The 13,593-nt window shown below is 55.1% G+C and overlaps 1 protein-coding gene across 8 annotated transcripts in view; it reads right to left on the reverse strand.

Annotated features, from left to right (window-relative positions):
• Nucleotides 1–13,593, reverse strand: part of brd3b (bromodomain containing 3b) — a 47,340-nt gene that overhangs the window by 20,519 nt on the left and 13,228 nt on the right. For 7 of the 8 annotated variants that reach the window (XM_085965181.1, XM_085965178.1, XM_085965180.1 and 4 more), the window contains exons 2-6: nt 8,077–8,406; nt 6,454–6,591; nt 4,574–4,703; nt 3,688–3,887; nt 832–1,203 (exon numbers count right to left, since the gene is read on the reverse strand). In XM_085965181.1, coding sequence (XP_085821307.1) covers nt 832–1,203; nt 3,688–3,887; nt 4,574–4,703; nt 6,454–6,591; nt 8,077–8,310 — 1,074 coding nt within the window. In that variant the 5' untranslated portion in view covers nt 8,311–8,406. The remainder of the gene's footprint in view (nt 1–831; nt 1,204–3,687; nt 3,888–4,573; nt 4,704–6,453; nt 6,592–8,076; nt 8,407–13,593) is intronic. The other variant, XM_085965182.1, reaches the window with a different exon arrangement.

Here is a 13,593-nt window from a genome sequence, read left to right on the forward strand (position 1 = left end):
GGGGAAGGGGGCGGGACCGAGGGGAAGGGCAGCACGGTGGCATAGTGGTTAGCACTGTTGCCTCACAGCACCGGGGACCCGGGTTCGAATCCGGCCTCGGGTGACTGTCTGTGTGGAGTTTGCACATTCTCCCCGTGTTTGCGTGGGTTTCCTCCGGGTGCTCCGGTTTCCTCCCACAGTCCAAAGATGTGCGGGTTAGGTTGATTGGCTATGATAAATTGACCCTTAGTGTTCGGGGGATTAAATACGTGGGGTTACGGGGATAGGGTGGGACATGTGTTGGTGTAGGGGTTACGAGGATCGGGTGGGATATGTGTCGGTGCAGGCTCGATGGGCCGAAATGGCCTCTGTCTGCACTGTGGGGTTTCTGTGATTCTGTGAAGGGGGCGGGAGCGAGGGGGCGGGGGCGGGAGCGAGGGGGCGGGGGCGGGAGCGAGGGGGCGGGGGCGGGAGCGAGGGGGCGGGGGCGGGAGCGAGGGGAAGGGGGCGGGAGCGAGGGGAAGGGGGCGGGAGCGAGGGGAAGGGGGCGGGAGCGAGGGGAAGGGGGCGGGAGCGAGGGGAAGGGGGCGGGAGCGAGGGGAAGGGGGCGGGAGCGAGGGGAAGGGGGCGGGAGCGAGGGGAAGGGGGCGGGAGCGAGGGGAAGGGGGCGGGAGCGAGGGGAAGGGGGCGGGAGCGAGGGGAAGGGGGCGGGAGCGAGGGGAAGGGGCGGGAGCGAGGGGACGGGGCGGGAGCGAGGGGAAGGGGGCGGGAGCGAGGGGAAGGGCGCGAGAGCGAGAGGGATCGAGAGCACGAGGAAGCGCGCGATAGGGGATGCGGGAGGTGCAGACATACTTTCACGCTACTGAGGTCCATCGGGTGCTTAATGATTTCATGATAATCGTGCAGTTCCAGTGCCTCGGCATCGACGGGCTTGTAGAAGGGCCAGGCGTAGGCCGCGTGTTTCTTGGACAGCATCTCCCTCAGGATGCTGTCGCAGTGCCTCAGGTGCTCAGTCAGTTTACCCTTCTTGCCCACGGGAGGCTGGAGCTCCAATTCCTCCAGGTCCTTCTTTGGCGGTTTGATGGGACGCCCACTCTCCCGCCGCGACACCAGTTTGGCGGGTTTGGACTCCGCTGAGGGCGGGGGAGGGGACTCGGCACCGCTGGCGGTGATGGCGCAGGTGCTGGGAGTCGTGGTGTCCGCTTTCCGCTTCACACCTTTTTTCTGGAACAAAGAAACAAAAGGCTTTCGGTTTCAATAACACGATCGGCTGACAATCCGCCCGCGTCCCAAAAACACAAACTTCTACCGTCCGTATCACACCATCAACTCAACCTACAGTAACTGTACTCTGGATCCAAGCAGCGATTCACTCCGGAAAATGTTACTTTGGTATCTGCCAAGTTGACAAATGCAATATTGTATCATTGATGGAACAATCCAACACTCGCAGGGCAGGTACAGCATGGGTTAGATACAGAGTAAAGCTCCCTCTACACTGCCCCATCAAACACTCCCAGGGCAGGTACAGCACGGGTTAGATACAGAGTAAAGCTTCCTCTACATTGTCCCATCAAACACTCCCAGGGCAGGTACAGCACGGGTTAGATACAGAGTAAAGCTCCCTCGACACTGTCCCATCCAGCACTCCCAGGGCAGGTACAGCACGGGTTAGATACAGAGTAAAGCTCCCTCTACACTGTCCCATCAAACACTCCCAGGGCAGGTACAGCACGGGTTAGATACAGAGTAAAGCTCCCTCTACACTGCCCCATCAAACACTCCCAGGGCAGGTACAGCACGGGTTAGATACAGAGTAAAGCTCCCTCGACACTGCCCCATCCAACACTCCCAGGGCAGGTACAGCACGGGTTAGATACAGAGTAAAGCTCCCTCGACACTGTCCCATCAAACACTCCCAGGGCAGGTACAGCACGGGTTAGATACAGAGTAAAGCTCCCTCGACACTGTCCCATCCAGCACTCCCAGGGCAGGTACAGCACGGGTTAGATACAGAGTAAAGCTCCCTCTACACTGTCCCATCAAACACTCCCAGGGCAGGTACAGCACGGGTTAGATACAGAGTAAAGCTCCCTCTACACTGTCCCATCAAACACTCCCAGGGCAGGTACAGCACGGGTTAGATACAGAGTAAAGCTCCCTCGACACTGTCCCATCCAGCACTCCCAGGGCAGGTACAGCACGGGTTAGATACAGAGTAAAGCTCCCTCGACACTGTCCCATCCAGCACTCCCAGGGCAGGTACAGCACGGGTTAGATACAGAGTAAAGCTCCCTCTACACTGTCCCATCAAACACTCCCAGGGCAGGTACAGCACGGGTTAGATACAGAGTAAAGCTCCCTCTACACTGTCCCATCAAACACTCCCAGGGCAGGTACAGCGTGGGTTAGATACAGAGTAAAGCTCCCTCTACACTGTCCCATCAAACACTCCCAGGGCAGGTACAGCACGGGTTAGATACAGAGTAAAGCTCCCTCTACACTGTCCCATCAAACACTCCCAGGGCAGGTACAGCGTGGGTTAGATACAGAGTAAAGCTCCCTCTACACTGTCCCATCAAACACTCCCAGGGCAGGTACAGCACGGGTTAGATACAGAGTAAAGCTCCCTCTACACTGTCCCATCAAACACTCCCAGGGCTGGTACAGCACGGGTTAGATACAGAGTAAAGCTCCCTCTACACTGTCCCATCAAACACTCCCAGGGCAGGTACAGCACGGGTTAGATACAGAGTAATCTGTTGGTTCCAACAGTGCAGCACACCCTCAGAACTGCCCCTCCGACAGTGCAGCGCTCCCTCGGTACTGCCCCTCCGACAGTGCAGCGCTCCCTCACTACTGCACTGGGAATGTCAGCCTAGATTTTGTGCTCAAGTCTCTGGAGCGGGACTCGAACTCACGTCTTTCTGACTCAGAGGCAAGAGTGCTACCCAGTGAGCCACAGTTTGCTTCTGTCACCGGGAGGTGAATTTAACAAGTTCGGTGTCCTGCGAGACATTAGTTATGATCTAAAAGCTAAGATCATGTAATCGGGTGGGCCGCGAGAAGGCTGTCATCATCCACCGAAGCCCTTCAGCGATCTCCCCTCAGCCTTGATGACCGATGGCGAAATGCTTTGAAGAACTGCGACATACGGAATGGATTCATATAGAGGACCCCACAGTACAACCTGAAGCATCAAACCTCCCTCGCAAACAGTGGACAACCATCAACTGCCTCAGAGCCGGTCATGGTAGATGCTGCCACCTTCTCCATCGATGGAAGATTAAAGCATCCCCATCATGCGACTGTGGAGCTCCTGATCAGACCCTGGAGCACATCATTGAGCACTGCCCTCAGAGGCATTTCGCAGGCAGTCTACAAGATACCCACGTTGTTACACTAGACGCTTTGGCCTGGACATCCAACTTAGATATTGACATTTGATTTGCCACGACCATACAAAAGAAGAAGCCGGAGCCACCGAAACGAAACCTTGGAGCAAGAAATCTGAGATTGTCCCACGGACTGGGGTTTGAAGCCGAGACCTTCCTGGTCCGTGTGGGTCGGTGCTCCATCAGTTCACAGAAGCAAGCCAATAATATCACACAAAGAAATCCTGCTTTAAACCCAAGACTCTGGCTGCCTGCGCGGAGGGCTGGTGAGAGCCAGTGGCTGTACAGTGACTGAGCAGAGCAGGGTCGTTACCTTGGTGACTGGCTGTGCCGGTGGAGGAATCACTGGCATCATCGGGCTGGAGGACTGAGCAGGGGCTGCCGTGACCTGGGTGGGTATGGTGGTTGGCGCCGGAGTGGAGATGACGATGGGAGTCGGAGAGGCCTCAGGAGGTGGTTCCGGGAAAGCCGTTGGCTCGCTGGCTGAAGACACTGCCGCCACCTGCTGCATTCCTGCGGAGAAAGATCACGGGCACACCGGGTAAGGTGCAGCGCAACTCCCCAATCAAAACTAGACAACACTTCAATACACATGGGGCATACAGGCGCCTGGGGCCTTTCGGTGCAGGGTCAATGTCACTGGTGGTGCAATCGGCTCCCAGCATCACCGTCAACCCCCTTCTGCAGCTGGGGGCTTCACACGGCCTTTGGGAGAGTTCTGCCGCGCACTGCGTCGCGAGTCGGTCAATCAGACACCGGGAACCGGATCTCAGCCACACCCGGCATTGGGAATGTAACAAAGAAACAATTCAATAAATACCCTGGACCCAGCTCGAAGAACAGCTTCCCTTTCGGGAAAAAATCTCTGCTAAAAGCATCGACTTTAGCCGGGCTACAGGATTTACAAGCGCCGAACATGCGCCAGGATCTCTCCCGTGTCCCTCTTCCGTGCAAGAGCCCGCTGTGGAGGGCATCGCTGCGGCAGTCGTTGGGCAGTGGTCACAAGCAGGAACCCTGAAGGTGAAGGGGGTAGTGGGGTCGGAACCTCCACAGCTGCCCTGAGACCACAGCTGGAAGCCGGGACCTTGCTGGTATGGCCCAGGGAGCCACGGCCAAGGGGAGATACTCCACACATTTAACCCCCAGGGTACGATTTCAATCCCGACTCTTCACCGTGCGCGTGGAAAACTTCAGCATACCTGGCTGCTTTCGACCCTTGCCCTTTGGCACCGAGGGCATCAGTTCCACCTCTTCCTGGGGCATCTGCGCAACCTTCTGCAGGAAGATCTTTTCCAGGGTCTGTGCCATCAACACGATGTCATCGCCGGGCTGCGAGAGAGGAGTGGGGTCAACGGGGCGTGCACACGGACCCGGGGTGGGGGGTGAGGGGGCGCACGGCAGTGACATAAGCCACAGGACACCCGCCACACAATCACACTCTCATCACACAAACACTCGCCCCGAGGGAGGAGGCTGGGGGTGATCAGCAAATCAGAGAATCTCTCAGCACAGGAGGCCATTCGGCCCATCGTGCCTGTGCCGGCTCTTTGAAAGAGCTCTCCAATTAGTCCCGCTCCCCCTGCTCTTTCCCCAGAGCCCTGTGAATTTCTCCCCTTCAAGTATTTATCCAATTCCCTTTTGAAAGTTACTATTGAATCTGCTTCCACCGCCCTTTCAGGCAGCGCATTCCCGATCACAACAACTCGCTGCGGAAAAATTGTTTCCATGTGTTGCCCGCCGCTGGTCATTCTGCCAATTATCTTAAATCTGTGCCCTCTGGTTACCAACCCTCCTGCCACTGGAAACATTGGTGAGACCACATCTGGAGTACTGTGTACAGTATTGGTCTCCTTATTTAAGAAAGGATGTAAATGCATTGGATGTAAATGCATTGGAGGCAGTTCAGAGAAGGTTTACTAGACTAATACCTGGAATGGGCGGGTTGCCTTATGAGGAAAGGTTGGACAGGCTAGGCTTGTATCCGCTGGAGTTTAGAAGAGTAAGAGGTGACTTGATTGAAACATATAAGATCCTGAGGGGTCTGGACAGGGTGGATGTGGAGAGGATGTTTCCTCTTGTGGGAGAATCTAGAACTAGGGGTCACTGTTTAAAAATAAGGGGTTGCCCATTTAAGACAGAGATGAGGAGAATTTTTTTCTCACAGAGGATCGCGAGTCTTTGGAACTCTCTTCCTCAGAGGGCGGTGGAAGCAGAGTCTTTGAATATTTTTAAGGCAGAGGTTGATAGATTCTTGGTAAGCAAGGGGGTGAAAAATTATCGGGGGTAGGTGGGACTGTGGAGTAATCGGATCAGCCATGATCTTATTGAATGGCGGAGCAGGCTCGAGGGGCCAAGTGACCAACTCCTGCTCCTAATTCGTATATTTTTCCTTATTTATTCTATGAAAACCCTTCATGATTTTGAACACCTCTATCAAATCTGCCCTTAACCTTCTCTGCTCTAAGGTTCTCTGGGCTCTAACTCTCCTGAACATGAGAGAGAGAAATGCACAACACAAGCCACTGTGAAATAAGAAAGGAACGTTCTGGAAATACGCAACGCGTCATTCAGCACCTGAGAGAGGGCGCGGTGCACTGCTGAGGCTCCCTCCGTCTCTCAGGTAGCGACGTGCTTGGTGGGTATTCCCAACACCCTGCGTTTCATTGACTGGCCCGGATTATTTACCACTTAATTTACTCTGCTGAGATGCGCTCAGGGGGCCCTGGGACAGTTGCCATGGTTACAGCATTTAACCTGGCCTGCCCCTTTAAGGCCATGACATGGCAACTCCCCAATGGTAAGCGATCCGAATTGTAACATCGAGGTCAATTAGATGCTAATTGTTGATTGAGGTTTCTATAGCATGGCAGAAGCTTGTAAATCCCCAGCTCCTGCACTTAGGAGAGGCCAGGATAAAAAGGGGGAGCATGGGTTTACTGATTGGGGAGGGGGGACGGGGTGGTGGCGACCAATGAGGGTGAGTAGGGGGGGGGGGGGGGGGGGAGATGACCAGCGAGGGAGGGGGTGACCGACAGGAAGCGTGAACATATATAAACTCTTTACATTGCAGATGCGTTACCTTGTTGTAGATGTAGCAGTTTGTGAACATGGTGTTGAAATCCTGCATGCACTCGCTCGCACTCCAGTAATAGTTGTTCTCTAACCGTTTCTTTATGGTTCCCATGTCCATGGGCTGCTTGATAATTTTATGATAATCCTGGAAATAAAATTTTCAGAAAACGATTTAATAGTCTGCAAGAAAACTTCATACATTTCCTGCACATTAATACACTAACCTTACACCTCCAACTGCCCGCCCGGCACCCTGGCCTCGCGCCCAGTGCCGTGCTACTCTCACTGTTATTCAGAGACGGCCCTCCTTTCTATAGCTATTTAAACACAGACAGTCCAAACTCATAAAACCAACCATTATTGGGTCAGTTAGCGTGCCCTCCCTCCGGGTAACGGAGAGCAGCTTCAGGTGGAGCAGGACATGTCTGACCACAGTGATCAGGAGCAGGAACCCGGGCTGATTTCCCCTCTCTCTAACCCAGGGGTCACTGGGCAGTGATCAGGAGCAGGGACCCTGGCTGATTTCCCCTCTCTCTAACCCAGGGGTCACTGGGCAGTGATCAGGAGCAGGAACCCTGGCTGATTCCCCCTCTCTCTAACCCAGGGGTCACTGGACAGTGATCAGGAGCAGGAACCCTGGCTGATTTCCCCTCTCTCTCTAACCCAGGGGTCACTGGACAGTGATCAGGAGCAGGAACCCTGGCTGATTCCCCCTCTCTCTAACCCAGGGGTCACTGGACAGTGATCAGGAGCAGGAACCCTGGCTGATTGCCCCTCTCTCTAACCCAGGGGTCACTGGACAGTGATCAGGAGCAGGAACCCTGGCTGATTCCCCCTCTCTCTAACCCAGGGGTCACTGGACAGTGATCAGGAGCAGGAACCCTGGCTGATTCCCCCTCTCTCTAACCCAGGGGTCACTGGACAGTGATCAGGAGCAGGAACCCTGGCTGATTGCCCCTCTCTCTAACCCAGGGGTCACTGGACAGTGATCAGGAGCAGGAACCCTGGCTGATTCCCCCTCTCTCTAACCCAGGGGTCACTGGGCAGTGATCAGGAGCAGGGACCCTGGCTGATTTCCCCTCTCTCTCTAACCCAGGGGTCACTGGACAGTGATCAGGAGCAGGAACCCTGGCTGATTCCCCCTCTCTCTAACCCAGGGGTCACTGGACAGTGATCAGGAGCAGGAACCCTGGCTGATTCCCCCTCTCTCTAACCCAGGGGTCACTGGGCAGTGATCAGGAGCAGGAACCCTGGCTGATTGCCCCTCTCTCTAACCCAGGGGTCACTGGACAGTGATCAGGAGCAGGAACCCTGGCTGATTCCCCCTCTCTCTAACCCAGGGGTCACTGGGCAGTGATCAGGAGCAGGAACCCTGGCTGATTGCCCCGCCCCCATAACCCAGGGCTGACTGAGGCCAGTTGCCACTAGCTTTACCGCCCCTGTATCTGAGCTCAGTAAACACAGCGCGGACCAGCGGCGGAGGGGGTCGCGGCGCTGTGTATCTACTCACTGAGCCATTGGCACATAACTGCTTTAGGCAGGATAAGCAACAATAAATAAATCATCTTTAATCAATATTGTTCACATTGGCACTGTATTAATCAGACAGCATTGATAGAGTATGACCTACCGGCAAGTTGAGTTTCTGAGCATCTACTGGGACGTGGAAGGGCCAGGCGAACTGGTGTTTCCACAGCGTCTTCACCACCCCTTTTAGCATGTACTGGAGCTGGTTGGTCGCACGCCCGGGCTTGTTGGGGTTCATAACCTCTGGGGACAAAGCAAGAACTGTCCCAGAGGCCAGTGGCTGGGGAACTGGAGCTGCTGCTGCTGACATCTGGGGGCTCCGCAGCACGTCGCACATCAGTGGCAACCTCCGCACTCTCCTCTTGGCTCAACGCTCCCCAGATGCGACTCAACTCCCATCTCCAACCCCACCTCCCCCCGCTCACCGTGCAACCTGCAGAAAGAAAGGGTCGCGTTAGAACAAGAGGACACGTCAGGAAGAGGCGTGACCCGAAACACGCAAATCACCTTAATGAGCAACACGAGGAGGCATCGAACACCCAAGGTCACGCTAACGGGGCCGCACGGGGAACAGGCATGGCATCCAAGGTACGCCTGGTTAAGGATGGAGTTCAGGAGAGCTGTAGGCCGAGGCACAGCACCAGCGAGTCACGCTGCCACTCAATGATTCCGCTCGCAGCAAGAGGTTTTCTGGCAGGTGAGGCGTTGTTTGGGAACCACAGCAAGTGACCGACTTTCACACTCAACGGGAGCTGCAGTGATTCCAGGCTCCAGGGAACAGCAGACCCTGGGCTCATTATGTAATGCACTACACACCACCAAATGCAAACTGTCTGTGTGCTGGCACCAGGTGTTTAGAAACAGCACCTTGTTAACGTACAAACCGAGCTGGGACTGAGGCAGCAAGACGAGTAACAAGATACTCCCAACGGATCTTAGTTAAAGCACGACAACTTTTAAACGTATGTATGAGCTTTTAAATCACCAAACAAGCCAAGATTGGCATATTCCCAGGAACCGTAACCAGGGCCCAGGCGGGTAAGTCCTGAGGTTTGCTGCACAGACTGGCTCACATTGCCTCACTCGCGATTCAGTGACAGATTACGTAATGAAAAGATGTGAAATACCAAGTACCAAAATAACCCAAAGCACTCGCAGAAAGGCGAAGGAAGAGTCACAAACTCATCCAGAGCAGCGGAACCAGACCGACCCAGATAGGTCTCAGAGAGGCTGCAACGGGCCTCAGCCCCGGAATTAGGGAGTGGGAAATAAAGATCAGCCAGGATTCCCGCTCCTGGTCACTGCCCAGCAACACCTGCTGGAAAAGTACAAACTGAGCACAAAAGGGTGGCAGGGCAGCCCGGAGAGCGATGGAATAGTCGAGTCTGAAGGGAACAAAGGCCCGGGTGAGGGTTTCAGCAGCTGATGAGCTGAGGCGGGGCGCAGACGGGCGGTTACCGAGGTGGAAACAGTGGCCTTGATGATGGGGTCGAAAGCTCAGCTCAGAGTCAGATAGGACACCGAGGCTGTCAACATTCTGGTTACAGTGGCTGGGACCAGTGCGGGGTATCTCTGGGCACCGGCTCTGTTTGCCCCAGTGCGGGGTATCTCTGGGCACCGGCTGTGTTTGCCCCAGTGCGGGGTATCTCTGGGCACCGGCTGTGTTTGCCCCAGTGCGGGGTATCTCTGGGCACCGGCTGTGTTTGCCCCAGTGCGGGGTATCTCTGGGCACCGGCTGTGTTTGCCCCAGTTCGGGGTATCTCTGGGCACCGGCTGTGTTTGCCCCAGTGCGGGGTATCTCTGGGCACCGGCTGTGTTTGCCCCAGTGCGGGGTATCTCTGGGCACCGGCTCTGTTTGCCCCAGTGCGGGGTATCTCTGGGCACCGGCTGTGTTTGCCCCAGTGCGGGGTATCTCTGGGCACCGGCTGTGTTTGCCCCAGTTCGGGGTATCTCTGGGCACCGGCTGTGTTTGCCCCAGTGCGGGGTATCTCTGGGCACCGGCTGTTTGCCCCAGTGCGGGGTATCTCTGGGCACCGGCTCTGTTTGCCCCAGTGCGGGGTATCTCTGGGCACCGGCTCTGTTTGCCCCAGTGCGGGATATCTCTGGGCACCGGCTGTGTTTGCCCCAGTGCGGGATATCTCTGGGCACCGGCTGTGTTTGCCCAGTGCGGGGTATCTCTGGGCACCGGCTGTGTTTGCCCCAGTGCGGGGTATCTCTGGGCATCGGCTGTGTTTGCCCCAGTGCGGGGTATCTCTGGGCACCGGCTCTGTTTGCCCCAGTGCGGGATATCTCTGGGCACCGGCTCTGTTTGCCCCAGTGCAGGGTATCTCTGGGCACCAGCTGTGTTTGCCCCAGTGCGGGGTATCTCTGGCACCGGCTCTGTTTGCCCCAGTCCGGGGTATCTCTGGGCACCAACTGTGTTTGCCCCAGTGCGGGGTATCTCTGGGCACCGGCTCTGTTTGCCCCAGTGCGGGGTATCTCTGGGCACCGGCTCTGTTTGCCCCAGTGCGGGATATCTCTGGGCACCGGCTCTGTTTGCCCCAGTGCGGGGTATCTCTGGGCACCGGCTCTGTTTGCCCCAGTGCGGGGTATCTCTGGGCACCGGCTCTGTTTGCCCCAGTGCGGGGTATCTCTGGCACCGGTACCATTTCCCCCTTGTTCCCCACCCCTGCGGGCTGCAGCCTGAATCCACCCGGCAACAACACTCTGCTGTTTTTCTATCTGGAGATTGTTTTTCGCCCATCACTAACAGCACTCTCCGCCCCGGCCAATGCCCCTCTGCACCCGTGCCCTCAGGTACTCAGCAACTCGCTGCCACTTTCACTCACTGCCGCCTCCTGTCTTGTCCCAACAATCTATTCTCACCCGGTCGGGACTCCAACCCCTGGCACATTCCTGTCTGTCCCCCCACAACCCCCACCCCCTTTCTGGACAGAGAATATCGTCACCTTGTCACCGAGCACAGCACTCCTCACCGTAACCCGCACTGCCGGAGTGTTACAGCACAGGAAGAGGCCATTCGGCCCATCACACCCTGTACCCTCTCTCTGGAAAAGCGATCCACTTACTCCCTGCCCTTTCCCTACAACCTTTTAAATGTTTCTTTCTCAAATATTTATCTACTAAAAGCTGATCTGGATTCTGCTTCCCCCGCAGTTTCTGGTCGGACATTCCAGCTCCCCACAAAAAACTCTCCTAATCTCTCCCTTTGTTCTTTAAATGTATGCCCTCTCGTTACTGATGCGCTGATCAGTTGAAATAGCTGTTCCCAAGTTACCTTCACCTCTATCAAATCTCTCTTCACCTTCTTTATTCTAGCGAGAAGAGCCCCAGATTCTCTGGTCCTTCACCCCTGGAATCATTTTAGTGACGGACTTCTACACCCTTTCCACGGCCATGGCTTCCTTTGAAACGAGGTAACCCGAACCCAATCAAAACATTGAATATTTTATAACCACCACAATGAACTGTTTCTTAAATATCTTCTGTAACACTTCAGCAAACGGAGCTTCTCTAACCTTTCCTCACCACCCATCGCCTTTACACCTGGGGCTCGCTCCCCCAAAAGGCTGTGGATGCTGGGCTCAATTGGGAATTTCAAGACTGAGATCGATTGGTTTTTGTTGGGTCAGGGTATCAAGGACTATGGAGCAAAGGTGGGTCAATGGAATTGAGGTACAGATCAGCCATGATGGGCTGAATGGCCTCCTCCTGTTTCTGTGCAACAGGCTCAAGGGGCTGAATGGCCTCCTGTTCCTGTGTTATAGGCTTCAGGGGCTAAATGGCCTCCTCCTGTTTAGGGAGGGAATTCCAGAGCTTAGGGCCCAGGCAGCTGAAGGCACGGCCGCCAATGGCAGGGTAGCTTTTTTTAACTATCTCACACGTTCAGACTTCACCTCTGACCTGTTGCTCCCAGTTCACCTCTGACCTGTTGCTCCCAGTTCACCTCTGACCTGTTGCTCCCAGTTCACCTCTGACCTGTTGCTCCCAGTTCTAAATCTCTGTGCTGATTCTATTCCATTCATTCCGTATCTGTGTCAGACACATTTTTATCCAAGACTTCTCATCCATCGGCACTATACTTCATTAACCGTTTTTAACCCTGTGACGTAACTTATCAAAACCTTGACCCCTAACCCCAATTTGAATCCTGGTTAAATAAATGATACATTCGCCGCCTGAAGGAGACACGAGGAAAAGTTGAATCGACAAGTTAGAAACAAAGACTGGGTTTAGCCGCCAGTCTTGGGGTGATTTTTGGCACATTAGCCTGGTTATCGTGTACAGATTGCACAGAATCTGAAGTCAGGACAACACCAATAACTGATTTCAGGAGACGATGATGCATTTCATGGGAGTCCCCAACTTTGCGGCACTTCACGGACTCAGTGCTGCCCTCACAAGTCAAACAGCCCAGGGACGGTGAGGCGATTCACGACATGACCAAACAGCAACTATTAGGAAATACCAGAAACTCCACGGCAACCAGTCACAGTGAATAAACTAAACTAACTAACCATGAGCTAATGAGTATCGGACACATTAATGTTTACACCACACAACATCACATCCCACAATAACTTCATATTCCTGTAGATACTGTGACAACCAGTGAAACGCCCGGGAACATTTCACTGCGTTAAAGTCGCTAATCAATTCAAGTTGTTGTTGCTCACTGCAGGATCCTTCATCACCTCACCAGGAACTCGCATCAAACCCCCCAAAACCGTCAAACCCCCCAACAACCCGTCAAACCCCCCCAACAACCCGTCAAACCCCCCAACAACCCGTCAAACCCCCCAACAAACCGTCAACCCCCCCAACAACCCGTCAAACCCCCCCAAAACCGTCAAACCCCCCCAACAACCCGTCAAACCCCCCCAAAACCGTCAAACCCCCCAACAACCCGTCAAACCCCCCAACAAACCGTCAAACCCCCCCAACAAACCGTCAAACCCCCCAACAAACCGTCAAACCCCCCAACAAACGGCGTCAACCCCCCCAACAACCCGTCAAACCCCCCCCAACAACCCGTCAAACCCCCCAACTCGTCAAACCCCCCCCAACAACCCGTCAAACCCCCAACAACCCGTCAAACCCCCCAACAACCCGTCAAACCCCCCCAACAAACCGTCAAACCCCCCCAACAACCCGTCAAACCCCCCCAACAAACCGTCAAACCCCCCCAACAAACCGTCAAACCCCCCCAACAAACGGCGTCAACCCCCCCAACAACCCGTCAAACCCCCAACAAACCGTCAAACCCCCCCAACAAACCGTCAAACCCCCAACAACCCGTCAAACCCCCCCAACAACCCGTTAAACCCCCAACAACCCGTCAAACCCCCCAACAAACCGTCAAACCCCCCAACAAACCGTCAAACACCCCCAACAACCCGTCAAACCCCCAACAACCCGTCAAACCCCCCAACAAACCGTCAAACCCCCCCAACAACCCGTCAAACCCCCCAACAAACCGTCAAACCCCCCACAACAACCCGTCAAACCCCCCCAACAACCCGTCAAACCCCCCCAACAAACCGGTCAAAACCCCCCCAACAACCCGTCAAACCCCCAACCCAAGCAAACCGTCAAACCCCCCCCAACAAACGGCGTCAAC

This window comes from Somniosus microcephalus, chromosome 23 (assembly GCF_052327205.1).
Source record: "Somniosus microcephalus isolate GS21.2 chromosome 23, FLI_Smic_1.0, whole genome shotgun sequence".
Taxonomy (NCBI): domain Eukaryota; kingdom Metazoa; phylum Chordata; class Chondrichthyes; order Squaliformes; family Somniosidae; genus Somniosus; species Somniosus microcephalus.